Genomic DNA, 27970 nt, shown 5'->3' with positions numbered 1-27970 from the left:
TTGAACTCTTCCTACAGTCTCTGGGTGAGACTTGGGTGGTCTGGGTCCCTGGTCTCTCTTGTTTTTTTTATTATTTTTTAATTTATTTATTAGTTGCAACAGTATATATAAGCATATAGTTTAGTTTATTGTCATTGCACCTCATACAACGAAATTAAATGCCATCGTCTGTGTACATTATACTCCCGGTTCATGAGGTTTTTATAAAAATCTGTCTGCTTCTGCTATTATAGTTAAGATTTCTAAATGTTTGATATACAATTAAAGGACTGGAACTCTGCGCATGCTTGGAGGACAGAGACCAACCCTGCAGCTGTAGAAAAATAAACCCAAATTGAAATCTTCCTTCAGTCTCTGGGGTGAATATTTGGTTTCTACATTGCCTGTGTGGATGGTCTGGTCCTGGGCCCCTCCAGCTGCTATTCCTCTGGCCCACATCTCCTCCAGGGTCTTTCATTCCATGAATGCTTCCTGCCAAACCTACAAAATACACCATCACTGTATCTCCCTCTCCTGCTCTGACTTCTTTTATACTGTATGCCGGCAAAGCCCACATGATGAATTGGAAGCCATTTGAAGGGGGGGTTGTCTTTTTTCCTCTGTAATTCTCTAGCCAGCAGTGAGACCAAGGAAAAATAAACTCCGCCCTTGTCATTTGTACAGGACGCTTCTCTTCTCTTCTGGCAGTTCATCCTTCTACACACCCCTCCATTCCTGTCCCGTGTTTTCCACTTTTAACCCAAACCTGTTTTTGTTTTTTAGGTGTCTTCTTCCGTTCTTCAGAGCACTTCATTTCAACTGAATAAAGCCAGAGTTGTGAGTGACCAGGAAAGTGTTTTTCAACCTTGGCAACTTGAAGATGTAGACTTAAAAACAGTTAGTGAATTGTTGAGTTTAAGAGCAAAATCACCATTTTATTTATAATTGTTAAACTAGAAAGAAAGAAAGAAAGAAAGAAAGAAAGAAAGAAAGAAAGAGAGAGAGGGAGGGAGGGAGGGAGGGAGGGAGGGAGGGAGGGAGGGAGGGAGGGAGGGAGGAAGGAAGGAAGGAAGGAAGGAAGGAAGGAAGGAAGGAAGAAAGAAAGAAAGAAAGAAAGAAAGAAAGAAAGAAAGAAAGAAAGAAAGAAAATCAGGAAAAGAAAACCATTACCTGAAACAATAGAGAGAAGCATTTAGTTTGCAATTTCCCCTAAAACCATCTATTGACAGAGATACTTATTTCCTCTTAGGGAGATCAAGCACATACTTCAGCTGGAGAATAATTTTTTAAAAAGCAGGAAAAAAGCAGGTGATTGGAAAAAAAGGATTCTTAGTAGACATTGAAATATATTATTATTTTCTTCTCCCCTGTTCTCATTTGGAAGAAATGCTCTCCTTCAAAGGGGGCTGGATGGCTCCTTGGATCTTTCACTGGGATTTTCATCAGTCAAGAAGCTTTGCTCGAACTTTTTGGGCGTCCTCCACTGCATTGTCAAGAAATTTGTTCAGGAAATAATACGTAAAAGCAAATGAACTCACTCCACCAAACACCATCCACAGGTATTTCACAGACGATGGCATCATCCAGAGAGCAGACTTCATCAGGAGAGAAAGTACCAACTGTGCATTGACGGTACTGACTAATGGCCTTTCCTGGATCCCCAATCTCAGCTCTTCAAAGCCTTTTCCCGTCTGAAGTGCCAGAAAGCGGAGGGAGCTCTGGTCTAAGGCAAACACCTTCCGGAAACATTTCAGTGCAACCATCAGGACTCCAATATCACAAGGTAGAGAGACACCCACAACAGGAACTGCTCCACAAACGCAAGATACCAACGCTAACTTCTTTATGTATGGTTTCATTTTAATCTTTTTGTCCATCAAATTATTCTCTGACAAAACCTGCCCAGCCAGAGTTAAAATGTGTTTCTTGTAATCAGGAAGTTCGGCGGCCATTTTGTCTCTCAGGAGAGGGAATTCATACATATGTACATGCAGGTTGGATACCAGAAATACCTTCTCAGGGAGCTCAGCTGACTCTTTCAAATTATCTTCACAATAATTCCTGATGGTCTCCAGGGTTTTCTCCATCTTGAAATTCCTTTTCCTCTTTTCACTTTCGATACTGAGATCTATTTTAGAACGCACATAATAAAACTTCTTCCTCATTCTTTGTATTTCCTTTGCCAGGAAAGCATCATTTTCAGTAAAGCGGTCGGTGACAAGCATAATAAAGACATCGTATCTTTCAAACTGGACCTTCTTAAAATATTCAGCTGCCTTAGAATTACGCTCTCTGATCTCTGGTAGCTCCCATATCGTTATGTTGGGAAAAGAGGGGTGGGGATGTGCCTTGGGTACTTTGGTTTCCTCTACTGTCCAGACCTCGGCTGCTTCATCATCATCATCATCATTTATGCCCCAGAAGGCATTAATGAAGGAGGATTTCCCAGCACCTGCCTTTCCAACAACTGCAATATTGAGTGGCAGGTTTTGCATTTCATTTACATATCCTCGGTATTCAGCTGCTGCTTCGGGGATTTTTCCTCGATTCAAATCACTCTTTAAATCTTCAAATTCTGTTCTTACATCGTCTATTAGAAATATATTGCCCATAGTTGCTTTTTGTTCTGCGCTGGTTATCTGGAAATGAAGAGAGAAATTGTAATTCTTCTCAGTTGGGTTATGACCCCCTGCACATTCCCTATGCCTATGAAATCCACCATAGTCCCTAATAAGATACCTCATCTTCTGAGGTCATTCTGGTCCATAGGTAAACCTAAATGTTTCATGGAGAGGTACATTTATGCCCCATCTTCATATCATCGGCTTTGTCAAGTGCAGGAAATCAGGAATCCAGGCAGTTTAGATGAATATATAGGTTTGTTGTACACTAAAGCTCTCTACAAGGATCTGAACGAATAGAAGTCAAAGCGAGTTGGTGGTAGATAAGATGCAACAGAATTCAAGGTGGGCTGGACTTTGACCTATTGTGGAAATGAAGGGACTTGAGACTCATGACCCCTTAGCCTGCCCCTCCCTCAGACTCAGCCTGGTCATCTCCTACTGTGAAGGGCTTTTTATTTATTTTTTTTATTTTATTTATTTTGTCACAACATCATACAAAAAGATCATATAGTATATAAACATATATATGGTTTACTTTGGTTAGAGGATTGCCTTTGGTTAGAGGATTGCTTTAAAGGATTACTTTGGTTAGAGGATTGCCAGTCTGGATAGGGCACAACAGCAACTTTGGGAAATTGCTTCCAGGGCCATTCAAGTTGTTGTTTACGACCTTTCAAGCACTACATGGCATGAGGCTAAGCTACCTTTGGAACCATCTTCATCTCATTCCATCAACCCATCCCTCCCAATCAGGCATGTTGTAGACCTGTCAGCTAAAGAACGTCCCAAAGGTGTTGTTGTTTTTTTCAAAGGGCAACTGGGCTTCCTTGGTTTTCCTGTAAGATGTTCACCTCTCATTCAAGAAGCTTTTTCAGTTCTGACTAAATGGGGAGGAATGGAAGGGTTGATATCCTTTGCAATCATCTGGTTGTTAGCAACCTGAAGGTCTCTATAGCTCTCTGAGACCCCTTGAGGCCACTTGGAGGTTCGTCTGTGCCCTCAGGGTCACCTGAAGCCTGCCAATGGGTGTAGAACCTTTTTGGAACTGCTAAAAGGATTGTGTGGTAGACAGGAGATAGGTGATGATACCTGTTTGTCCCACCCTTCATTGAACCTGGCCAATTTTATTTTATTTATTTATTTATTTATTAAACTTTTATACCGCCCTTCTCCCGAAGGACTCAGGGCGGTGTACAGCCAAGATAAAAAACAATAAATATACAATGTCCAGTTGGCCAGGCCAGAAAACAGATTTCACAAAAAATGCTGGCAATTCTTCTTGGTCTAGTTACTGGATCTTGCAGTAACTAGACCAAGATCCCCTTCAGAAGAATCTTTATGATTCGAGCTTATTGCCGCATCCTAACTGCCTTGAGAGGGCCCTCCCCTCTCCTCTTCTGAGCCAAGGGACCTCCAGACGTCTTTGTTCTCAGCCCCACCAAGTATTTGTTCTTCACTTTGTAAATGAGTTGGCAAATGTTGCAGTGGATTCAAATTGTAGTTGAATTCGGTGGTTTCTAGCAGCTTCTCTAGTGACTCCCCCTTTAATTTGATTAACCAAAACCTGCGTTCAAAGGTTTATTTAAAATTGCTTTTATTTAGATTTCCAAAAACAATTTGTACATAGATAGATAATAATTAATGATTCACTTCAATTAATGAGGAGTATAACATTAATGAGATACCTCAAGCAGAGTACATTGTGATGTTTTCATGTTATTTTTTAAAAAACAACTATGAAATATGCTGCTTCATATCAAATTGGCTGTTGTTTTGTTCTTTGGAATTGGTACAGATAGAACGGAAAAGAAAGAAAAAGAGAAAAAAACAGGAAAAGAAAAGCAAGCCCCACCCCCCAAACAATATAGATAAGTGTTTAATTTCTGAGTTCCCATGAAGATATCTGCAGATCCTTCGCCCTCTGGATGATCAAGCACATATGTCAATTAAAGAATTTTTAAAAAGAGGAAAATAGGTTCCCCTAATAGGGCATTGAAGCATTATTATTTTCCTCCATCTGTTTCATTTGGATGAAATGTTTGACTGCTTCCTTCAAAGGAGGTTTTGGGAGGTGTCTTTAAACTTTCCCTGGGATTCTTATTGCTTAAGAAGTTTTGCACGAACATTTCGGGCATCTTCCACAGCATCATCAAGAAAGCTGTTCAGAAAACGATACGTGACAACATATGAACTCGCTCCACCAAACAAAGACCCAATAACAGGTATGAAATCAAGAGCCAGTTCCACAAGCGACACGGCAACCCAGAGAGATGACTTCAACAAGAGAGAAAACACCAATTCCGCATCGATTGCGTTGGCTAACGGGGTTTTCTTGATAGCCGACCTCAGCTCTTCAAATTCTTTTCCTATCTGAAGTGCCAGAAAACGGAGGGACTGGTCATCTAAGCCAAACACCTTGCAGACAAATCTCAGAGCATCTATCAAAATTACAACATCACAAGCCATAGAGAGACCAGGGACAGGTATTGCTCCAAAAGCACAAGATACCAATGCTACCTTTTTTATATAGGATTTCATTAGCTCTTTTTTCCACATCAGTTCATTTTCTGAGAAAATCTGCACAGATAGTGTTAAGATATCTTTCTTGTGGTCAGGAAGTTCGGCAGCTATTCTCTCTTGCAGGAGAGGGAAATCATACTTGTGTACCTCCCGACTGGATATCAGATACACACTTGAGGAAACCCCAGCTGCCTCTTTCAAGCTACGTTCACAATATTTCCTCATGGATGCCAAGGTGTCCTCCACATTGAAATTCCTTTTCCTCTTTTCATTGTCGATAGTGATATCTATTCTGCTGCACACATAGTAAACCTTCTTCCTCATTCTTTGTATTTCCTTTGCCAGCATAGCATTGTTTTCAGTGAAACGGTCAGAAATAAGCATAATAAAGACATCATAACTTTCAAATTGGACTTTCTTCAGATATTCCGCTGCCTTAACCTTATATGTTCCGATCCCTGGAAGGTCCCATATTTTTATATTAGGGAATGAAGGGTGAGGATATGCCTTCGGCTCCATGGTTTCTTTTCCTGGCCCGACCTCGGCTGCTTCATCATCATCATCATTTACTCCTCGGAATGCATTGACAAAGGAGGATTTCCCAACGCCAGCATCTCCAGTAACTGCAATATTAAGGGGCAGTTTTTGCATTTCATTTAACTGTTTTTGGTATTCTGCTGCCACTTTGGGGATGTTGCCTTGATTCAAATCGTTCTTCAAATCTTCAAATTCCATCCTTACAAAATCCTTTGGCAGTTGATTGCCCATAGTTGCTTTTTGTTCTGTGCAGATTATCTGGAAAGGAAAAGAGACATTGGGATTTTTCTCAGCTACTTCAGGCACTTTGAATTTGTGGTCGGAGAAGACCCCTGAGAATACCATGGACAACCAAGAAAACAAACTAATGGATCATAAAAAGAATCAACCCCAAATTCTCAACGAGGCACAAAGGTCCAGGTTCAAATTATCCTACTTTGGAAACCTGATGTAAAGACCCAGCTCTTTGCTGATAACTCTGATGCTGGGGAAAGTGAAAGGGAAGATAAGAAGAGGATGGCCAGCAGCCAAAGCATGAATTAAATTATGGTGGAACTAAGTGCAACATTAGAACTCGGTGAAAGAACAGATTAGGGATAGAAGGTCTTGAAGAAAATTTATGCATTAGCATCTGAAAATTATTTGATGGCATAAAATCAGTTTACTGGAAAGGGAGGGTGACTTTGGAAAGGAAAGGAAAGTGAAGAATTTCATATCTCTCTGCTTGTCCTTCATGTCTACACACCTTTACGTACCAAATCCTGGAAGACTGATGGTGATTTCAATCCCTCCCTCCCTCCCTCTTGCACCCAAGACAGTTAAGGAAGAATCAGTTTAAGTTTCTTTCTAATCTTCTCTTCCTTTCTGAAGTACTCTGGAGTATTTTCAGACTTGCAAGATTATGTTAATATAAGCTTATTATGAAATAGCATAAGCCATCTGGTCATGTTTCCTATCTGGTCTAAATCCTAAAGGTCCTAAATTTAACCACTGCGCCCTGGTGTTGCAGTGGTTAAAGTGCAGTATTGCAGGCAAATTCTGCCCACAGTCTAGAGTTCGATCCTGACTGGGTTCAACATTGACTCATCCTTCCATCCTTCCAAGGTTGGCAAAATAAGGACCCTGTCAGGGTTCCAAGTAACATACCCAAAGCAAGCAAAACTCTGAGGAAGGAAAATTCCTCAAAGGTTTATTGGATATGTCATATTGGCACAGACTGGTGCAAACCAACTGAGTATTTTCGTGGTTTTCACCTAATTAAAAGTTTGTTACTTTCTCAAAATAGCTTGTCACATGATCCAATCAGATTACTGTTCAGTTGCTAGGTGACTCCAGTCCCCTCCTTCTGAGCACCTGCAGGAACGTCCTTGGTTCCCATGAGAAAGTATTTTGTTTTGACTGCAACACCCCAACTATCTCTACTCCCCCCCCACTTCCTATCCCTCTTCTGCAGTGTGTCAGCACTGAAGACCCAAAATGGCCTCAGTCAGGCCAGCTTCAAGGTTGACAGACCCAGAGTGTTGGGGCCGATATGCAAATTACGCTTCTACGTTGCAAACCGCCAAGCGATATAAACTTGTTGTGACCCAGTCCCAAGTAGGTAGCAAAAAATACAGTCCGTGATAAAATAAACTATTCGAACAGATGGGAATTACTTCATTCCCAGCATCATTCAAGTCAAAGTAAAACAAAGACCTCCCAAACACAAATTCTTCAGTTATCACAAACCTGAGTCCATTTAGGCAAACTGCCAAAGGCCCTTCCTGATAAATGTCCAGAAGTCACACAAACAAAGATATTTACGAAGCAGAGAATGCAGCTACAACGTTGTTTTCCGGCAAAGCTGAAACACGGGCGCTGGTCTGTTTTAAGCCTTATGGGAGGGGCCAATCATCTCTTGGCCCTACTCCCAAGTTGTCCTCTCTGCTTGAGCTGCTCTTGCCTTCTGGCAGCTCTTCTCATGCGTGCATTAGGAACAGGCTCCTCCTGTTCCTCTGCCTCACTACTGTCAGTCTCTGGAGACTCTGGAGTCCGCACTTCACTACCTGATGGCCCTGGCCTCAGCTCATTGCTGTCCAACTCCATTGCCAGCTCTGTAGGCTACTGACGGACCACAACAAAACTGCTATAAAGCTCCATGGGGTGATTTATAAGTCTAAATGCTCTTGCTCTCGCTAAAGCTGAAATCGGTCTTGCAAATCTGAAGGTACTTCACTTCTCCCTCCCCCTTTTTGCCAAAGAACTAGAGTGGGTCTCTCTTGTGCATCTTGCTCCGTTTATATTCTTACTGCTGGCTAAGTTGCCTTTTACCTGTCTGTTCTTTCTATCGTTTGTTAAGGTCCAGTTGAAATTGTAGACTATTACACCTGGTGCCTTTCATAACCGCAACACCAATATGCCTGGATGACTGTCCAAACGGAGTGGGGGTATGAAAAGCCAGTCAGGAGAGGGGAAAGTTTCCAGATGTTCTCCTCCCTAGCCAGAAAAAAACAACACCCCTCCCCGGACACCACACAAAACTCCTGAGCTGCTCTTCTTCTTCTCCTCCTCCTTCTCCTTCTCTCTTTACTTCTTCTTCTCCTCCTCCTCCTCCTTCTTTCCCTCCTCCTCCTCTTCTCCTTCTCCTTCTCCTCTTCCTCCGTCTCCTCCTCCTCCACCTTTTCCTCCTCCCCTTCTCCTCTCTCCTCCTCCTCCTCCTCCTTCTTCTTCTTCCTCCTCCTCCTCCTCTTCTTCTTCTTCTTCTTCTCCTCCTCCTCCTCCTCCTCCTCCTTCTCCTTCTCCTTCTCCTTCTCCTTCTCCTTCTCCTTCTCCTTCTTCTTCTTCTTCTCCTTCTCCTTCTCCTCCTCCTCCTCCTCCTCCCCCTCCTCCTCCCCCCCTCCTTCTCATTCTCCTTCTTCTTCGATACATATTCCATTGCTTTCCTTTTTTGTCAATAAAAGACCTGCCTGGCACAAACATAACCCAATCTATTCATTTACTGCACTCAACTCCAACCCAAAATCCAGTGTAAAACCAAAGAAGATACCATCAAATGTGAGGGGGGGGGGAGAAAAGGCTGCTGCTTCTTCGGCTGATTCCCCAAAACCATCCTCAAAAAAACTTTGGGCCCAGAAATGAACTGGTGCCTTTCATAATTGCAACGTCAGTTATTGCACCGGATCATGGTCTAAAGTGTGGGGGGAGGGGGAGATTAAAAGCCAATCAGGAGAGGGAGAATTTTTCCAAATCTTCTCCTCCCCTGGGTCAGACAAAGCCAACTCCTCCTCTTGACATCCCTCTAAATTCCTGGGCATTTCCTTTTCTTTCTTTCTTTTTTTAAAAAAATACGTATTCTCCTTTTTGCTTATGGATAAAATTATTGGCACAAACGTTATGCAGGCCTGTTATTAACTACAGGTAGCCCTGGATTTATGACCACTTTTGTGCCCAAAATTTCTGTTGCTAACTGAGACATTTGTGAAGTGAGATTTGCCCTGGGGTTTACAACCTTCCTTGCCACAATTGTTTAAGTGAATCACTGCGGTTGATAATCACCTGGTTGTTAAGCAGATCTGGCTTCCCTGTTGACGTGGCTCGTCAAGAATTCGCCAAAGGGGATCCCATGACCTTGGGACGCAGCCACGGTCATAAGTACGAACCAGTTGACAAGCGGTCTGAATTTTGATCACGCGATCATGGGGAAGGCTTCAAAGCTCGTGAGTGTGAAAAACAGTGGTACATCACGTTTTTCAGTGCCATTGTAATGGCCACTAAATGAACTGTTGTAAGTCGAGGACTACCTTTACAGCTTTGCAGATGTTCTTCTCCTCAGCTAGACAAAATCAGCACATACCCCTTGACACTACTCAACTCTCCTGAGCTTTTCTTCTTCTTTTTAAGACGTATTCCATCGCTTTCCTTTCTTGTCAATAAAATATCTGCCTGACACAAACATAACCCAATCTATTTACTAACTGCACTCAAGTCCTCCTCCTCCTCCTCTTCTCCTCCTCTTCTTCCTCCTCCTCCTCCTTTTCCTCCTCCTCCTCCTCCTCCTCTTTCTTCGATACATATTCCATTGCTTTCCTTTCTTGTCAATAAAATACCTGCCTGACACAAACATAACCCAATCTATTTACTAACTGCACTCAAGTCCTCCTCCTCCTCCTCTTCTCCTCCTCTTCTCCTCCTCCTCCTCCTTTTCCTTCTTCTTCTTCTTTAATACATATTCCATCGCTTTCCTTTCTTGTTAATAAAATATCTGCCTGACACAAACATAACCCAATCTTACTAATTGCACTCAACTCCTCCTCTCCTCCTTTCCCTTCTCCTCCTCCTCTCCTCCTCCTCCTCCTTTTCCTCCTCCTTCTCCTCCTTCTCCTTCTTCGATACATATTTCATTGCTTTCCTTTCTTGTCGATAAAATATCTGCCTGACACAAACATAACCCAATCTACTTACTAACTGCACTCAACTCCTCCTCCTCCTTTCCCTTCTCCTCCTCCTCCTCCTCCTCTTCCTCCTTCTCCTTCTCCTCTTCCTCCTCCAGGATACATATCAGGCACAATATTATGACCCTGTGATGTTTTGTTAATATTACCCCATAGCCAATATTTTTGAGTACAATGACTATAATTTCCCAAGTTATTTAAAATACGTTTCGCTTTTGGGTAATCAGACCAGTTATTAAGCCAAGTTTGTTTAGCATAACAACAAAAACATAAACCTCGAGTAAACTGATTAATACGAAGATAATTCCATTTGACAGAATTCAATTGACTTGGAGGTTTAGAAAATAACCAAGAAGAAGAAATATGTTGAAGTTGCGAAACAATAAAGGTAGAAGAGGTAATTAGATTAGGAATAAAAGCAACTTGACCAAGAGCCATAGGAGGTTCATAATATAAAGTTATGTTACGACCATGAATTCAAAACATATATTGAGCATGACGAATCCAAAGGTTATGACTGAGGGAAAAAGCAGGAGTTGTTTCAGAAATAGTAGAAACAGGAGGAGGAAAACAAAGAAAACAACACAAAAGAATAGTAACAAAATTAGTAGTTGTAACAGCAAAAACTGCAGCTACAAGATTTTCCGGAGTTTGTGGTAAAGAAGCTTTCTTCAGTTGTTGTTGAGTGTCATAGGTTGTAGCTTTAACTTGACCCCAAGTCATGGCAGGAGGATGTGGCAACCTGGGAAGATGAGCCTCCGTTTTGAGATTCGGATTGAAGTTTGGAATGGGATTGTGAAGACTCTGAAATTCTGAAAAGGAATCTAAAAAGATTAAGTAATTCCAAGCATAAAGAGCAATAGAGATCAAATTTTGAACCTTTCGCAGATTGTAGGGACCAGATTCAGTTTTCAGTAATTTAGTTAATGTAGATTTAAATGTTCGATGAGCTCGCTCAATTATAGCTTGCCCTTGAGAGTTGTAAGGAATTCCATGAGTCAACTTAATATTCCATTGTTGACAAAAGGAAACAAAGTCCTTACTAGTGTATGCCGGACCGTTGTCTGTTTTCAGTTGAGTCGGTCGGCCCATTGCAGAAAAAGCAGAAAGACAATGAGATACTGCATCAGAAGTGCGCTCATGTCTAGAAGCAGTAACCCACAAAAAGTGAGAATATGTGTCAATGGATGCATGCAAATAAGTGTATGGTTTAAAATTAGGAAATAGTGTGACATCCATTTGCCAAATTTGATTAGCTTTTATTCCACGAGGATTTACTCCCATAGGAAAAGGAACAGCAAATTGTTGACAAGAAGTACATCCTCGAACAATATCACGAGCCTGAGAAAAAGGAATATGAAATTGTTTAACGAAAGACAGCATTTTGATGAAAATATGAATGACTAGCAACAGGATCAGAAAATAGTATTGCAATATCTTTCAGAGCTTCATCAGCCCGTTGATTTCCTTCTGTCAAAGAATTCTGAAAAGGAGTATGGCTTCTAATGTGTTCAACATATAAAGGAAAAACACGTTCTTCCAAAATATGTTTTAAAGATAAAAATAAAAATAAGAGATTGATATCAAGAGAAGCTGAACAATAAGCATAAGGAAGAGACTGCATTGTAAGAAATACATATTGTGAATCAACAATTAAGTTAAGAGATTGGTCAGAAAATAATCTTAAAGCCAAAATGACAGCAGCCAACTCAGAACGTTGAGCAGATGTTTGAATTGAAGTATATTTAGAAAACCATTGTTGACCATCTGTCCAAACTACAACACCTCGAGTAGGTGATCCATCTGTGAAAACTGTTAAAGTTTCAGGAAGAGGAGAACGAACAAAAATAGAAGAAAAAGAAAGATTTAATGTATTTGTAATGACTATGCGAGGATCTTTAGGCAAAGAATAGCTAATATCACCAAGATATTGAGAAAAAGCAACATTTCTCCTGTAGAGATTTGAAAATATGGATGAGCCCAATTAATGATACCTAACAATTTTTGCCACTGAATTAAAGTATATGAAGTTTGTACTTTCAGTTCAGGTAAGATAGGAATGGAAGAAGATTGTAAAACTTTATGACCTAAAAATGTATAAGGTACAGTGTGTTTGTATTTTTTCAGGAGCTATATAGAGACCCCTGCTGGCCACAATGGCAGTCAATTTTTTCTAGCGAAGATCATGTAAAAATCTCCATTTTCCACTTTTCTTTTTGATAACAAAAACAGGAGTATTCCACGGACTAGTGGAAGGCTCAATATGGCCAGCATCCAATTGCTCCTGTACTAAGGAGTGAAGAGCTATCAATTTTTCAGATGATAAAGGCCATTGCTCAATCCAAACAGGTGTAGAACAAATCCATTTAAGAGGAAATGCCATCGTCTAAAACCAGATGAGCGTTGAGAAGAGAAAGAAGGTCCCTGTCCCCATATATTAGTATGAATATCCCTATAGAAAGAGAAGTAGAGCCAAAACCAGAATCACCACGATGCCCTGTGCCAGAAGCAGGAACCTCATATGGAAGAAAAAGAAGTCGTGCCACAGAAGAGCCTTTAGAGAGAAGTTGTGGAATATTAGCCCAAATTTGCATCAGAATAACTCCAGTATAATCAGAATCAATAACTCCTGAAACTACAAAGCATCCCAATTTATGAGCAGAAGAACATGGTAAAATAAGACCAACTAGTCCAGAGGGAATAGGACCAGAAAGCTGTGAAGGAACAAGTTTAACTTCTAAGGGAAATTTAAAATCCAAATCTTCTTGAGTAATTAAATCGATCCCAGCGCTACCGGCTGTGGCTGGGGCGGCACATGAGAGGGAGGAGGAGGAGGGGGAGAAGGCAGGGTCACGGGAAAGGCACGCTTTGTTTTCTGGGTGGGTGCCACACCCACTGGCAAGTTTCCCGAACGAAGACAGCATTGGTTTGCCCAGTGAAAACCCTTTCCACATAAAGGACATTTCTTTGTAGGACGGTTAACACCAGTAGATGGCGTTGAACGACAATCTTTTTGAAAATGGCCAGATTTTCCACATTTGAAACAATTCCCTTTAGGTTTTTGCCCTTTTTGAATAGCAGCAGCTAACAAATGCATTTGTAGGACCGAGATCCTATATCTTGACAAACACGCAGCATATCTGCCAAGGTATAATGATCTGTAGCTTTTAAAGGTGGTAGAGCACGTTTACAGTCTGCATTAGCATTTTCAATAGCCAACTGACGTAACAATTCTGCAGCCGCTTCCTGATGATCAAATTGCTGACGTATAGCTTTTGAAAGTCGTTCCACAAAATCAGCATAAGGCTCAGTTGCTCCCTGACGTATGTTAGAAAAATTAGCTCTTGGCTCACCAGTTTGTGGAACTTTCAAAAAGGCTCTAAAAGCACATTCAGAGACTATAGCTAAAGTAGCAGGAGGAAGAGCAATCTGTGTAGGGATAGTTGCAAACTGACCAGATCCAAATAATTGTTCCACTGTGTAAGCACCACCACCACCCCCAAAGCAGCTGCCTGGGCATGACGAAGATATTCACTTTCCCAAATCACATATTGCATAGAAGACAGTATCATGCGAAAAATTTGCTTCCAGTCCTCAGGCACCATAGTATATCCATTCTTAATTCCTTCTAATAACCCCCTTGTAAAATTTCCACTAACTCCATAATCAGTAATAGCTTTTTTCAACTCACGTAAAATTTGATATGGCAAACCTTCCCATTCTGCTATCTGTTGTCCAGCTTGCGGTCCTGGATGATATTGCACTGGGCACACAGATAACAATTCAGCTAACTCTTCCCCAGAAATAGCAGCATCTTTCTTACAATTTTCCACCATCTTTTAAAAAGAAGATTGTGGAATGATGTCAGGGGGAGGTTTTTGTCCAGTATCAGGAGGTGCAGAAGGCAGCAAAAGTTTAGTTTCAGATACCGGAGGAAGCACTACAGCAGTAGAATGCTGAGGCAAAGGAGGTGATAAAAGAGAAACTTCCTCATGGCCAAATGTTTCCACAGCATGCCTGCACAAATGCCAAGTATGCAAAATTTCTATCTCTGCTCTTGGCTCAGAATGCAAAGCTTCACCAATTCTTTCCCACTCTGACAATTTTAAAGAACCGTTTTCAGGATACCATGAACATCTTAAGGCAATTTCTCGTACCAGCCGAAAAAGAGCTTTCTGTGAAACAACTAAACCTGATTTTTTAACAAGATAAGTCAACTCATTTGCATGCTTTCTCTGCTCATGTGAAAGCAAGGACCCCATACTTATAGAAACCTCGAAAGGTTGAGAAGCCCGAAGGCTGAAGGTGCACCTGTCCTCGCCGGACAAAGTAAGGGGCCTCTGTTCCAGGCACCAAATGTTGCATGGGCCAGGAGGCTGAAGATGATTGAGAAGATTTTACAGCAAACAATGTCCAGAATCAACAGCATAGAAAGTCTAGAATCAACAGCACTTTATTGAGCATCAGACAAAGTTTATATAGTTTCTCAGTTTCTCATGTCTCACTAACATACGTGTTACTTCATTATTGGTTAATTGGTCTCCAAGGCACAATAATTGGTTAGTAATTACATCATTGGCTTTTCATGAGAATACATTTTTTAGCTAGAAAGCAAATGCAACAGTGTTTCAGGGCTACAACTTTGTTTCATCCTGTATTCTTGTATATGCTGGGAACGCTGCTTAAATGAGGTTTGCCATCCAAGATAAGAGCACATTCCAAAATGCATACATGATGAACAACAAAATGTTTGCCTTTCACAATGTTTGCCTTTCACAAACCCTTCATTCTCCTTCTTCTTCTTCTTCAATACATATATCATTGCTTTCCTTTCTTGTCGATAAAATATCTGCCTGACACAAACATAAACCAATCTACTTACTAACTGCACTCAATTCTCCTCCTCCTCCTCCTTTCCCTTCTCCTCTCCTCCTCCTCCTCTTCCTCCTCCTCCTCCTCCTTTTCCTCCTCCTTCTCCTCCTCCTCCTTCTTCGATACATATTTCATTGCTTTCCTTTCTTGTTGATAAAATATCTGCCTGACACAAACAAAACCCAATCTATTTACTGACCACACTCAACTCCAACCCAAAATCCAGTGTAAACCCAAAGAAGGCATCATTAAATGAGGGGGAGAAAACTCAGGTGCGCCTCCGTCTGATTCCCCAGAGCCATCTATAAAAAAAACTTTGGGTTCAGCAATGAGGGATGAAGGGGTGCAAGCATTTCCTAAAGCTGAAGGGTTTTCAGCCATTCACAGCTTCCTAGGCACAAGGCACACATTCTTTAGTAGAAAAGAAATTATATTGAAGGCTCCTTTATAGGAAGATCAGCAGAAGCTGAAAAGACAATGGAGTTTGAAAAGTGAGGAGTACAGAATCTACCATAGCTATAACTAGAGAGGGGAAAGGTATACAAATACTTACTTGCTTCTTTCAAAGAAGTAATTCTCAAAGGTCTCTAAGCAGGCTGGGGTGGATCTCTTTGCAAAAACAGCCAGACTCCACAGGTCAAAAGGACTGCACCTCTCTGATATACCCTTAAGCTCCTAAAACGTTCCTCCCATTTTTGCATGACTGAAATCCTGCCCACCAAATCCGAACTTCCTACAGGGGTCAGGATTTAAAGCAGCTGATTTACAGGAAAAAGAAACTTTTTCGTTCTTTGCAAATACTGGGGCAGATCCTGTAAAAAAAACAAGTGGTTGTTGTTTTTTTCTAAACTTGGAGACTTTTCAGCTGGATAGACATCCACACGTAGAATTCCCCAACCAGGCCGTTTGGTGCATATAAATGCTTGTTTTTCTATCAGGAGTCATTCTCAGAGGGATCAAGGCAAAGTGCAGTTGATCTCTGCCCCCAAATCCCCAGACTCCTTAGAGAGGACTGGATCACATTCCTACACGGCCTTAAGTGGGATATGTAGCACTTCTTGCAAATAATCAAACGTTCCTCTCATTTCCCATCACATGCAGCTCTGCCTGTCAAGAGTCTCGCACTCAGAGAACCCATTTCCATCATGCTGAGCTATCCGGGAAAGAGAAGGACAGAGGGCACACGCCACAAGAAGTTCCTTGACTGTAGCACCTCAAATCCCAGGCAAAACAAGCTGATTTGGCCTAGAGGTGGAGCTCTTGCCTCACAATCAGGAGGTTGTGAGTTCAATCCTAGGTACAGGCAGATGTAGGGTCTCCTGCTTGGGCAAGTGGGGGGTTGGACTAGATGACTTGCAAAGTCCCTTCCAACTCTGGGAATCTGTAAATTTCATACAAGGAGCTCTGCCTGACACAAACATAACCCAATCTATTTACTAATTGCACTCAACTCCTCCTCCTCCTCCTTTCCCTTCTCCTCCTCCTCTCCTCCTCCTCCTCCTTTTCCTCCTCCTCCTCCTCCTTCTCCTTCTCCTCTTCCTCCTCCTTCTCCTTCTTCTTCGATACATATTTCATTGCTTTCCTTTCTTGTCGATAAAATATCTGCCTGACACAAACATAACCCAATCTACTTACTAACTGCACTCAATTCTCCTCCTCCTCCTTTCCCTTCTCCTCTCCTCCTCCTCCTCCTTTCCCTTCTCCTCTCCTCCTCCTCCTCCTTCTTTGATACATATTTCTTTCTTTTTTTTAAATATACTTTATTGAATTTTTTTACATTAAAAGCATAAAAAAAGGAAAAAGAAAAGCTTATATCATTTAACAGCTATTTGTGGTGTTTTTCATCTGACAATAATCCGTGCAATAATGACAAACATTAAATTATACATATTTGTATTCTTATTTTATCTATTGATTATGCTTAGTAACTAAATATTCCTATCTCCTTTCCATCCATCCATACCACCGTTCCCGTATACCATAAAATACAGATGTCTCTTTACCCTTCAGACTCAGAGTTAGTTTGTCCATTTCTGCGCAATTCATAATCTTTTGTATAATAAGTCTCTCTGAGGGCACACATGGCTGTTTCTAACATTGAGCAAAGGCCATCCTAGCAGCAATTAATATATGTAGTATTAAATATTTTATACTCTTCAAATATTTTTTTTTAAAAATCCCCAATAAGAAAAGTTCGGGTTCTAGACCCAATTGTTCATTCATAATTTCTTGTAGCCACTTTTTAATTTTTAACCAATATTTACGTGATTCGAGGCAGGACCACCACATATGGTAATATGTTCCATCTTTATTTTTACATTTCCAGCATATGGGAGACATTTTGGGATACATTTTCGCTAGTCTCGAAGGGGGCAGGTGCCACCTGTAGAACATTTTATATGCATTTTCTTTGTATGCTGCTGATTTTGTTAATTTATAATTTCTGTTCCATATTTTCTCCCAATCTGATAAATTTATATTATGTCCAATATTTTGGCCCCATGCAATCATACATCCTTTCACTACTTCTTCTTCCAATTCTACTTCTAGCAAGTATTTATAAATTTGGGTAATATTTTTTTTGTCTGGCCCTAGTAAAATTTTATCTAATTGCTGTGGTTTAAGATATATTCCATATTCTTTTATATCTTGTTTGTATCGATTTTGTAACTGAAGATAGGCCCACCAGTCAACCCGTAGTCCTTGTTCTTGGAGGTCCTGTAGTGTTTTTAATTTTCCATGAATATCTAATAGATCTTTATATTTTAGCATTTTATTCAAATCTAAATTATTTGGGTGAATCATCGCTTCCATTGTGGATAGCCAAATTGGGATTTTTATATAGTGTTTCTTTTTAACTTTAATCCAATTGTTTATTAGGGAATCTCTAATCAAATGTCTGTGGAAATACTTTTGTTTCATATGGCCTGTTTCCCACAGGAAGGCATGCCATCCTCTCTGTAGGTCGTGGCCTTCTTTAGCTAGTATTCTTTTATTCTTTAAATTGATCCAGTCTTTTAACCAAACTAGTGTTGCTGCACTATAATATAATTCCCAATTTGGTAATCCAAATCCTCCTCTGCTCTTCATATCTTGTAGATATTTCATTTTTATTCTAGGTTTTTTCCCCTGCCAAATAAATTTTCCAATTGTTTTATTAAGGTCATTAAAAAAGATCTTTTCTAATTTGACTGGAACAGTCTGAAACAAATATAGGAATTTTGGTAGTATGGACACCTTTACGGCTGCTATTCTTCCTAATAGTGACAGCTGCATCTTCTTCCACAATTCTAAATCTTTTTTTGTTTCTTGTAATAATTTGTTGTAATTATTCTCCTTTATTGCTTTGCAATGCACTGTCAACCATATCCCTAAGTATTTGATTTTTCTTGTTGTTTGAAGTCCAAGTGATCTTTCCAGTTCTATTGTTTGTGGTTCTGTTAAATTTTTTGGTAGAAGTTTCATTTTCTGTCTATTAATTTTCAGCCCTGCTACAGTTCCATATCTTTCTAATTCCTTAATTAGTGCTTGTCCTCTCTCTAGTGGTTCTTCAATGATAAAAGCCAAATCATCTGCTTGCAGTTTATATTCTTCACTTCTAATTTTCAATCCTTTTATTTCTGGATTTTGTCTAATTCGTTCTAGTAATACCTCTAATGAAAGTATAAAGAGCAGAGGGGATAGGGGGCAGCCTTGTCGAACTCCTTTTTCTATATTTAAAGTTTGGGTATTTTCTCCATTGATTATAATTTTTGCTTTTTGTATCAAATATATTGCTGTTATAATATTCTCAAATTTGGTGCCAAAGTTCATATCATACACTTGTTGAATCATAAATTGCCAATTGAGATTGTCAAATGCTTTTTGGGCATCCAAGAAAACAAAGGCTACCTGTTTCTCTGGGTGAGCTTCATAGTATTCTAAACTATCTATTATTATTCTTAAATTGTTTCTAATTTGTCTGTCTGGAAGGAATCCATTTTGGTCTGAGTGTATATAATCATTCAAAATTTTCTTTAGTCTGTTGGCGATAATAGTAGCAAATATTTTATAATCTATATTTAACAGAGAGATTGGTCTATAATTTTGTATCAGCCTAGGATCCATATCCTCCTTCAGGATTAGCGAAATTAGTGTTTCCCTCCATGTATCCGGCATTTTAGCTGATGTTAATACTGTCAAGGTTCCAGAAAAACCTCTTCTGCATAAAGAAAACTCAGAAGCCATTGTCTTTAAGAGTTCTTTACTAGCATGAGGAAACTGGCACACGATGAGTGAAATTCCAAAACTGAACTTCCGGATTCTTTTCCCAGTTATACAACCCCCAAGAGTCCCAACCCCCTGACCCCGTTGATGGTCACATGGTCCCACGTTCTCCCAGTTCATTCGAATATCCTCTCGCCACTCTTCCTGCAGATGTGAACACCATCCGACCTTGACCGTCTGAAGAATGTTACCATACCCCTCAGCCCCCCTTCTTCCCCTCAGGGGACAAATGTGGCAGCGTCTGGAAACCTAAAGTCTAGTATGGTTTCCAGGCCTGACAGGCATCCCCCCTTGGAAAAGAAGCTATATCCTAGAAAAGAAAATAAAGAGTTGATAAAGAAGAGTGTCAATGGTCTACACTTCCCTTCTACCCCCCCCCCTTTCCCCTCTCCAAGAGGTTTTTTAGGTTTGTCAGGGAAAGTGTCATGAAATTGTTTAATCAAATTGTCCGCATTTACTTTCCAACTTTTGACCCAAGTAGATTCAGATAATGGATATCCCTTCCAGTGGACTAAATATTGTAATTGACCTCTGTATAGTCTAGAGTCAAGGATTTTCTTGATTTCATAGTGGGTTTCACCTTGGATTATCAAGGGTGGTGGGGGAGCGGCAGGTTGAGGTCTCAGACCAGAATGTCTAGCAGGTTTTAATAAGCTGGTATGGAATACCAGGTGTACTTTCCCTAACATTCGAGGGAGTTTGAGTTGGACGGTAATGGGATTAATAATTTTTACAATGGGGAAAGGACCCAAAAATTTTGGACCGAATTTCCTGCTGGGTAGTCTCAACCTCAGATACTTCGTAGATAAAAAGACTTTATCTCCAATGCGAAAATGATGTTTTGATCAATCGCATTTTTGAAATAGTGGAGGATGATGGGATCTGGCCAATGTCTAAGATTGCCAGCAACCCTTCTGAAATCCCATACAAATTGCTTTAGGGGCTTGTTACCTTGCTTCATTGTTTTTAAGGTGGTTTCACATTCTGCAGTTAGGTCATCATCTTGAAACTGGTTGCGAAGCAGTGCCATAAATGCGTGAACATCGTTTAGTTCTGGTGCACGTTCATTGTGTAGCTGAGCTATCCATTCTGAGGCTAGCCCCACATTCATACCATCCGGGATGGCATTGATTAGGCTTCTTTCTGATGGGTATTGATGTCTATATTGTTCAACGTAAGCCTCAATTCTGCTGAGAAAGTAAGCCAGGTGGTGTGGATTCCCATCAAAGGTTGGTTTGAAAGGGGGAGGGGTTAGGTGAGGGGGTGCAGGTGGGTTTAGCTGGCCTGCTTGCGGTTGAAGAGGGATTTGGGGGACGGCCGTTGCTGTTGTGGCTGGTTGCCATTGGTATTGGATCCACCCTTGTCCAGGATAAAATGCCCACCCAGGAGGAATAGAAGCAGCTGGAGGCAGCGTAGGCCTCTGTTGGCGGGAAAAGTCAATTGGACGGGGGAGTTGCGATTCCCCCCAAGTCCCTGGTGCTGCCTGAACTCCCTGCCATCTGAAGGAACGGCTTTGAGCTTCAATAATTTCTCCCTCTCTGGTGGGAGGGAAGGTGAATTTAGGCTGAGCTAAAGGCTCTCGAGTTGGGTGAGCCGAGCTTATATGAGGCCTCACTTCCAAACGCTCAAAAGTTTCAGGGAGGTCTAATAGGGACTGGGATTTCAGGGGGTTTCTCAGGTCCCAATCCAGTGACTCTCCCGATTCTCTGGGTTTTACTGTCCTCCAGTGAGGTTGAGAAGAGGGAGGGGGCTCTCCATTCCGCCCCATGGAAATGTTTTCTCCCGAACGACAGCTTACCCATGAATCAGAGTCTTTGGGCTGTGCTCCAAGCTGACAAGCAGGCTCTACCACTTCGGGTTTTGGAGTCATATCTTCCGACGGGAAGTAGGTGATTTCAACTAAATTGTCAGATTCAAGCTTCTCTGCTATTTCTACGTTTTCAGCTTGCTGCCCTTCCATCTTCGCTGGGTCTTTGCACCGCTGTGGAGGTTGCGGAGGCTGGGGCCCAGCACCCCCCTAACGGGCCCCCTCTGAGCGGAGGAGAGGGTACCGTTAGCAAAAGAAAATTAGTGAGTTTTGGAATAATGTCAAGGTTCCAGAAAAACCTCTTCTGCATAAAGAAAACTCAGAAGCCATTGTCTTTAAGAGTTCTTTACTAGCATGAGGAAACTGGCACACGATGAGTGAAATTCCAAAACTGAACTTCCGGATTCTTTTCCCAGTTATACAACCCCCAAGAGTCCCACCCCCCTGACCCCTTTGATGGTCACATGGTCCCACGTTCTCCCAGTTCATTCGAATATCCTCTCGCCACTCTTCCTGCAGATGTGAACACCATCCGACCTTGACCGTCTGAAGAATGTTACCATACCCCTCAGCCCCCCTTCTTCCCCTCAGGGGAAAAATGTGGCAGCGTCTGGAAACCTAAAGTCTAGTATGGTTTCCAGGCCTGACAAATACCTCATTAAATAAATCAACCATTATTGGTCCTATTTGTTCTTCTATTGTCTTATAGAATTCTGCTGGAAAACCATCAGGGCCTGGTGTTTTACTACTTTTCTGGGATCTAATTGCTTGATTTAATTCCATCATAGTTATATCCTTAGTCAGCATTTCTTTCAGTTCATCTTTTATTTCTCGAGTTCTTTTTTCCCTTAGATAGTTCCTAATCTGCTCCTCATCTATTTTTTCTTTCTTATAGAGATCTTCAAAATATTTATGTGCAATCTCTTTTTTCTTTTCTATTGTATATTGGTTTTCTCCATTTTCATCTTGTAATTGGTAAATGATTCTTTTCTCTCTCTCTTTTTCGAGTTTATAAGAGAGCCATCTTCCTGGTTTATTTGCTTGTTCAAAATGTATTTGTTTGGTTGCTTTTAGATTTCTGACCAGTTCTTCTTGCTCAACTAAATTGAGTTTGTGTTTATAGAGAATCAGTTGTTCTTGTAGTTGACAGTTTAATGGGTTATTCTGTAAATTAGTCTCTAATTTTTTGATTGTTTGAAGTAGATTATTTTGTTGGGCATATTTTTCTTTGTTCTTTTTTGCAGTAAAGGATATTATAACTCCCCGAATCACAGCTTTCATAGTATCCCATAAGTTTTGGGTCGATGTATATTGATTATTATTTTCTTTAAAGTAAAAATTTAGTTCTTCCTTAATTTTCTTAGTAAATTCCTCATCTTTCAATAATGGAGTATTTAGTGTCCATCTTCTCCTTGGTTTTTTTTTCCCCTTCCAGCTAATTTTAAGCGGGTTGTGGTCTGCCCATGAATTCAATAAGATTTCTACTTCTGCCACTTCTTCTACTAGGTCTCCACTCATCCATGCCATATCAATGCGTGACCAAGATTTATGGGGGTTCGAAAAAAAGGTAAATTGTCTTTTTTCTGAGTTTAGTATTCTCCATATATCTATTAAATTTAGTTCTTTAGTCATTTCTACAAATATTTTTGGCAGTTCTCTTTTTTTCCCCGCTTTCTTATTCTCCCCATTATAATCTTTTGGATAATCTGATATCGCATTAAAATCGCCTATGATACAAATGTTTACCTTTTCTAATTCAATAATTTTGTCATATAGGGCTTGTAAAATTCACTTTGATTGTCGTTGGGGGCATAAATTACCACTAATAGGATTTTTTTTAAATTTATCTGTATTTCTATTGCCAAAATTCTTCCTTTAGGGTCTTCAAATATTAAATTTGCCTCTATCTCTTCCTTAATGTACACCGCTATTCCTTTCTTTTTCTCCTGATCTGCAGAAGCCGTAAACAGCATCCCTAATTTGGGGCAATTTAAATATTTTTCATCAGTTTTTAGAATATGTGTTTCCTGTAGGCATATGATATCTACATTTTGTTTTATTAAATTTGCAAAAATCCTTTTCCTTTTTGTCATTGAATTTAGTCCATTTATGTTGATGGATAAGAGTTTCACCTCCTTTTCCATAGCCCTAGTTATCTTTCGCTTTTTGTCTTCTAATTGCTCTTATATCCCTTTCTGTTTGTTGTTGATTAGTATCTATTTCTTCTTGTTCTTCGTGTTTATTTTTTAGTTGGTCTTGTCTTCTTTGGGGATTTAGCTCTGAATCTTCTTTGCTGCTTGGGTCTTCTGACCCCACCAGTTGTTCAAAAAAATCCTGAGCTTTTTCAAGTGTATCTATTTTAATTGTCCTTTCCTCCCAAGTAACCAACATCCCTTCTGGAATCAGCCATCGAAATAAAATGTTTCGTTTATTCAACTCCTTAGCCAGAAATTTATAATCTTTTCTCTGCTCTCTTACTCTTCTCGGGATTTGCTTGAGAATCTGAATTTCTTTACCTTTATGTGTTATTATTTCTTCTCTGGATATTTTGTATATAATATCTCTCACTTTCCTTCTTGTAAATCGAATGTGGACCTCTTTTGGGAGTTTGTTTCTTCTCGCATAATTCGTGCTGACCCTGTAAACGTCATCCATCTCCTTTAACATTTCTTCCTTGTCTCTATCTAATACTTCAGCTAAGATTTCTGCCATCACTAGTTCCAAATCTTCATCTTTTTCTTGCACTACATTTTGAAATCTTAAATATGACACAGCCTTATCCATCTCTATGAAGGTCAGGGAATTTCCCATTTCTTTGCTCACCATTTTTATTTGTTGGTCCATCTTTTCTAGTTCCTTCTCTGTTTGTTCCGTTCTTTTCTCTACTTCCTTTATTGTATGTTCATTCTTCTCTAATGCTTGTTGGATTGATCCTATTTTTTCATCGAGTTTTGATATGTCTGATCTCATTTCCAGTTTTAATTTCCCCATTTCCTCTTTCAGTTCGTTAATATCCGCTCTTGTCTCTGAATGGTTCTTTACCATTATTTCCTGGAGTTTTGCCATTGATTCTTGTAACATAGATAGCGAGATTTGAATATTTATATTAGAGGCAGTATTTTGTTCCTCGGCTTTCAGCATTCCTTCTGTTGTTTTTTGTGTTATTGCTGAAGGTGTTGTTGTTGAGGGTGTTAGAGGTAGTGTAGTTTTCTTTCCTGCCTTAGTTAGTGTGATGTTTGTGGAAGTCATCTCTTCTAGTATCTCTTTCTGCTTTTTAAGAATATTGTACACATTGTCCCAAATTGGCATTAAACACCTTCAAATTCTTTACTTTGAAAATTCGTTATTAGTATAATTTAGTCCTTACTATAAACTTTTATGTTATTATATTATTTGTATAGATCTCAATATTCACATCAATATTCAGAAATCATAAAATGCATAATTAATTAGAGGGTTGAGGTGTCTTACTATAGATATCTATATGAAACTCTTTTTTTTTTCCAAATCTGACTATAACTAATTATAACAGTAACTTATAGTTTGAATTACAAATATAAATCTTAACAAGTATATATAAATATTGATATATTAATCAAAATATGTGGTAATCTATAAATCTGAGTTATAAATCGGTATATATATAATTATATATATAGGTTGAAAGAATCCAAAAAAAAGAGCAGAAACAAACATGAAAGGAGTATCAATGTATAACACTTTCAGTCAGTTAATATATAATGTTTAAATTAGAATATTTAGCTATAATCAATTCTTTGGCTGGGTTAGTTAGCCTTCTAACAAGTAAATTAATAGTTTAAGTGGATTAAATAATGATAGTGATTTCCAAAAAGCGTTCAAATCATTATATCCAGTAGAAAAAGAGAAAAGTAAGAAAAAAGATCAGTTGGCAAATTCAGTAAACAAAAGTAGGCAAAAAGTAAATGAGTCACCAATTCCTCAGTTTCTTATTAATGTATTGGTCTCTAAAAATCAACTCAGTCTTCCTTATTATGCTGATAAGTTGCTGAGTAATGCTCTTTGCTATGGTCGCTCTCCACTTCCATTACTTCAGCTGCTTCTAATGAGAAAAAAACAAAGCTCACAGCCTCGTAACTAGTGTTCAGTTCTCTGTTTTTCAAAGTTCAAAGTTTAAAGTCTGAAATTTAATGTTCAAATGTTCAAAGGATATCCCGGAGTACTATATTCTCCTATTTTGTTTGTTAAACGTCCTGCCTTTTTCAGGCTATCAATCGCTCCCAGTCACTCTCCGTTCTTTCTCACCAGCTTCTTAGCTGCCTTCCGGGTTATGATCAATCAATCTTCACAATGAAATGCGAACCTCTTTTTTTGTTAACCTTCTGTTACACAAATTCTTTAGCACTGACCTCTCCTTGCTCCTCACCACAAGCTGTTAATAATCTTGCTTCCCACTTTGTTGGCTGTCAGACTACGGAGCCGGCATTAAAAAATGCCAGCTTTTTGCTTGCCTGTCACCAAACTGCTCCTCGAATCTCCCCACTTCAACACGCTTCCCTACAGGCTTCGTGTACCCATTTGGGTTTTGCTCCAGCACCAAAAAAGAGGGATGAAGAGCAGAGCTAGCTCCTCAAAGCCTCTCTTTGTCCGAGCCTCACCAACCGGAACCTTCGATACATATTCCATTGCTGTCCTTTCTTGTCGATAAAATATCTGCCTGACACAAACAAAACCCAATCTATTTACTGACCGCACTCAACTCCAACCCAAAATCCAGTGTAAACCCAAAGAAGGCATCATTAAATGAGGGGGAGAAAACTCAGGTGCGCCTCCGTCTGATTCCCCAGAGCCATCTATAAAAAAAACTTTGGGTTCAGCAATGAGGGATGAAGGGGTGCACGTATTTCCTAAAGCTGAAGGGTTTTCAGCCATTCGCAGCTTCCTAGGTACAAGGCACACATTCTTCAGTAGAAAAGAAATTATATTGAAGGCTCCTTTATAGGAAGATCAGCAGAAGCTGAAAAGACAATGGAGTTTGAAAAGCGAGGAGTACAGAATCTACCATAGCTATACCTAGAGAGGGGAAAGGTATACAAATGCTTACTTGCTTCTTTCAAAGAAGTAATTTTCAAAGGTCTCTAAGCAGGCTGGGGTGGATCTCTTTGCAAAAACAGCCAGACTCCACAGTAAAAAGGACTGCACCTCTCTGATATACCCTTAAGCTCCTAAAACGTTCCTCCCATTTTTGCATGACTGAAATCCTGCCCATCAAATCCGAGCTTCCTACAGGGGCCAGGATTAAAAGAAGCTGATTTTCAGGAAAAAGAAACTTTTTCGTACTTTGCAAATACTGGGGCAGATACTGTAAAAAAAACAAGTGGTTGTTGGTTTTTTCCAAACTTGGAGACTTTTCAGCTGGATAGACATCCACACGTAGAATTCCCCAACCAGGCCGTTTGGTGCATATAAATGCTTGTTTTTCTATCAGGAGTCATTCTCAGAGGGATCAAGGCAAAGTGCAGTTGATCTCTGCCCCCAAATCCCCAGACTCCTTAGAGAGGACTGGATCACATTCCTATACGGCCTTAAGTGGGATATGTAGCACTTCTTGCAAATAATCAAACGTTCCTCTCATTTCCCATCACATGCAGCTCTGCCTGTCAAGAGTCTCACACTCAGAGAACCCATTTCCATCATGCTGAGCTATCCGGGAAAGAGAAGGAAAGAGGGCACGCGCCACAAGAAGTTCCTTGACTGTAGCACCTCAAATCACAGGCAGAACAAGCTGCTTTGGCCTAGAGGTGGAGCTCATGCCTCACAATCAGGAGGTTGTGAGTTCAATCCTAGGTACAGGCAGATGTAGGGTCTCCTGCTTGGGCAGGGGGGTTGGACTAGATGACTTGCAAAGTCCCTTCCAACTCTGGGAATCTGTAAATTTCATCCAAGCAGCTCTGCCTGACACAAACATAACCCAATCTATTTACTAATTGCACTCAACTCCTCCTCCTTTCCCTCCTCCTCCTCCTCCTCCTCCTCCTTCAATACATATTCCATTGCTTTCCTTTCTTGTCGATAAAATATCTGCCTGACACAAACAAAACCCAATCTATTTACTGACCTCACTCCAAACCAAAATCCAGTGTAAACCCAAAGAAGGCATCATTAAATGAGGGAGAGAAAACTCAGGTGCGCCTCCGTCTGATTCCCCAGAGCCATCTATAAAAAAAACTTTTGGGTTCAGCAATGAAGGATGAAGGAGTGCACACATTTCCTAAAGCTGAAGGGTTTTCAGACATTCGCAGCTTCCTAGGCACAAGGCACACATTCTTCAGTAGAAAAGAAATTATATTGAAGGCTCCTTTATAGGAAGATCAGCAGAAGCTGAAAAGACAATGGAGTTTGAAAAGCGAGGAGTACAGAATCTACCATAGCTATACCTAGAGAGGGGAAAGGTATACAAATACTTACTTGCTTCTTTCAAAGAAGTAATTCTCAAAGGTCTCTAAGCAGGCTGGGGTGGATCTCTTCGCAAAAACAGCCAGACTCCACAGGTCAAAAGGACTGCACCTCTCTTATATATCCTTAAGCTCCTAAAACGTTCCTCCCATTTTTGCATGACTAAATCCTCCCAAACAAATTCGAGCTTCCTACAGGGGCCAGGATTAAAAGCAGCTGATTTACAGGAAAAAGAAACTTTTTCGTTCTTTCCAAATACTGGGACAAACAAATGATTGTTTTTTTTTCCAAACTTGGAGACTTTTCAGCTGGATGGACATCCACACGTAGAATTCCCCAACCAGGCCGTTTGGTGCATATAAATGCTTGTTTTTCTATCAGGAGTCATTCTCAGAGGGATCAAGGCAAAGTGCAGTTGATCTCTGCCCCCAAATCCCCAGACTCCTTAGAGAGGACTGGATCACATTCCTATATGGCCTTAAGTGGGATATGTAGCACTT

General features: G+C 40.2%; 2 protein-coding genes across 4 annotated transcripts; both read right to left on the bottom strand.

Annotated features, from left to right (window-relative positions):
* Positions 1 to 106: 106 nt before the first annotated feature.
* On the bottom strand, positions 107 to 27970 carry LOC131204378 (interferon-gamma-inducible GTPase 10-like). Of its 3 annotated transcripts, none has more exons than XM_058195607.1 (2): positions 27483 to 27970; positions 107 to 2618 (listed from the first exon to the last, which is right to left on the bottom strand). In XM_058195607.1, exon 2 carries the CDS (start codon positions 2589 to 2591, stop codon positions 1422 to 1424), a length of 1170 nt encoding a protein of 389 aa, XP_058051590.1. In that variant the 5' UTR covers positions 2592 to 2618; positions 27483 to 27970; the 3' UTR covers positions 107 to 1421. The 3 variants fall into 3 exon arrangements, with proteins under 3 accessions (XP_058051590.1, XP_058051591.1, XP_058051589.1); XM_058195608.1 differs by lacking the exon at positions 27483 to 27970 and adding an exon at positions 26119 to 26136; XM_058195606.1 differs by lacking the exon at positions 27483 to 27970 and adding an exon at positions 15516 to 16380.
* On the bottom strand, positions 4181 to 13801 carry LOC131204375 (interferon-inducible GTPase 5-like). The gene is made up of 2 exons (XM_058195599.1): positions 13782 to 13801; positions 4181 to 5918 (listed from the first exon to the last, which is right to left on the bottom strand). Exon 2 carries the CDS (start codon positions 5889 to 5891, stop codon positions 4701 to 4703), a length of 1191 nt encoding a protein of 396 aa, XP_058051582.1. The 5' UTR covers positions 5892 to 5918; positions 13782 to 13801; the 3' UTR covers positions 4181 to 4700.

Source organism: Ahaetulla prasina, chromosome 10 (genome assembly GCF_028640845.1).
Source record: "Ahaetulla prasina isolate Xishuangbanna chromosome 10, ASM2864084v1, whole genome shotgun sequence".
Taxonomy (NCBI): Eukaryota; Metazoa; Chordata; class Lepidosauria; order Squamata; family Colubridae; genus Ahaetulla; species Ahaetulla prasina.
Note: the sequence above shows the minus strand (reverse complement) of the source record. Positions and strands in the feature narration are given on the sequence as shown.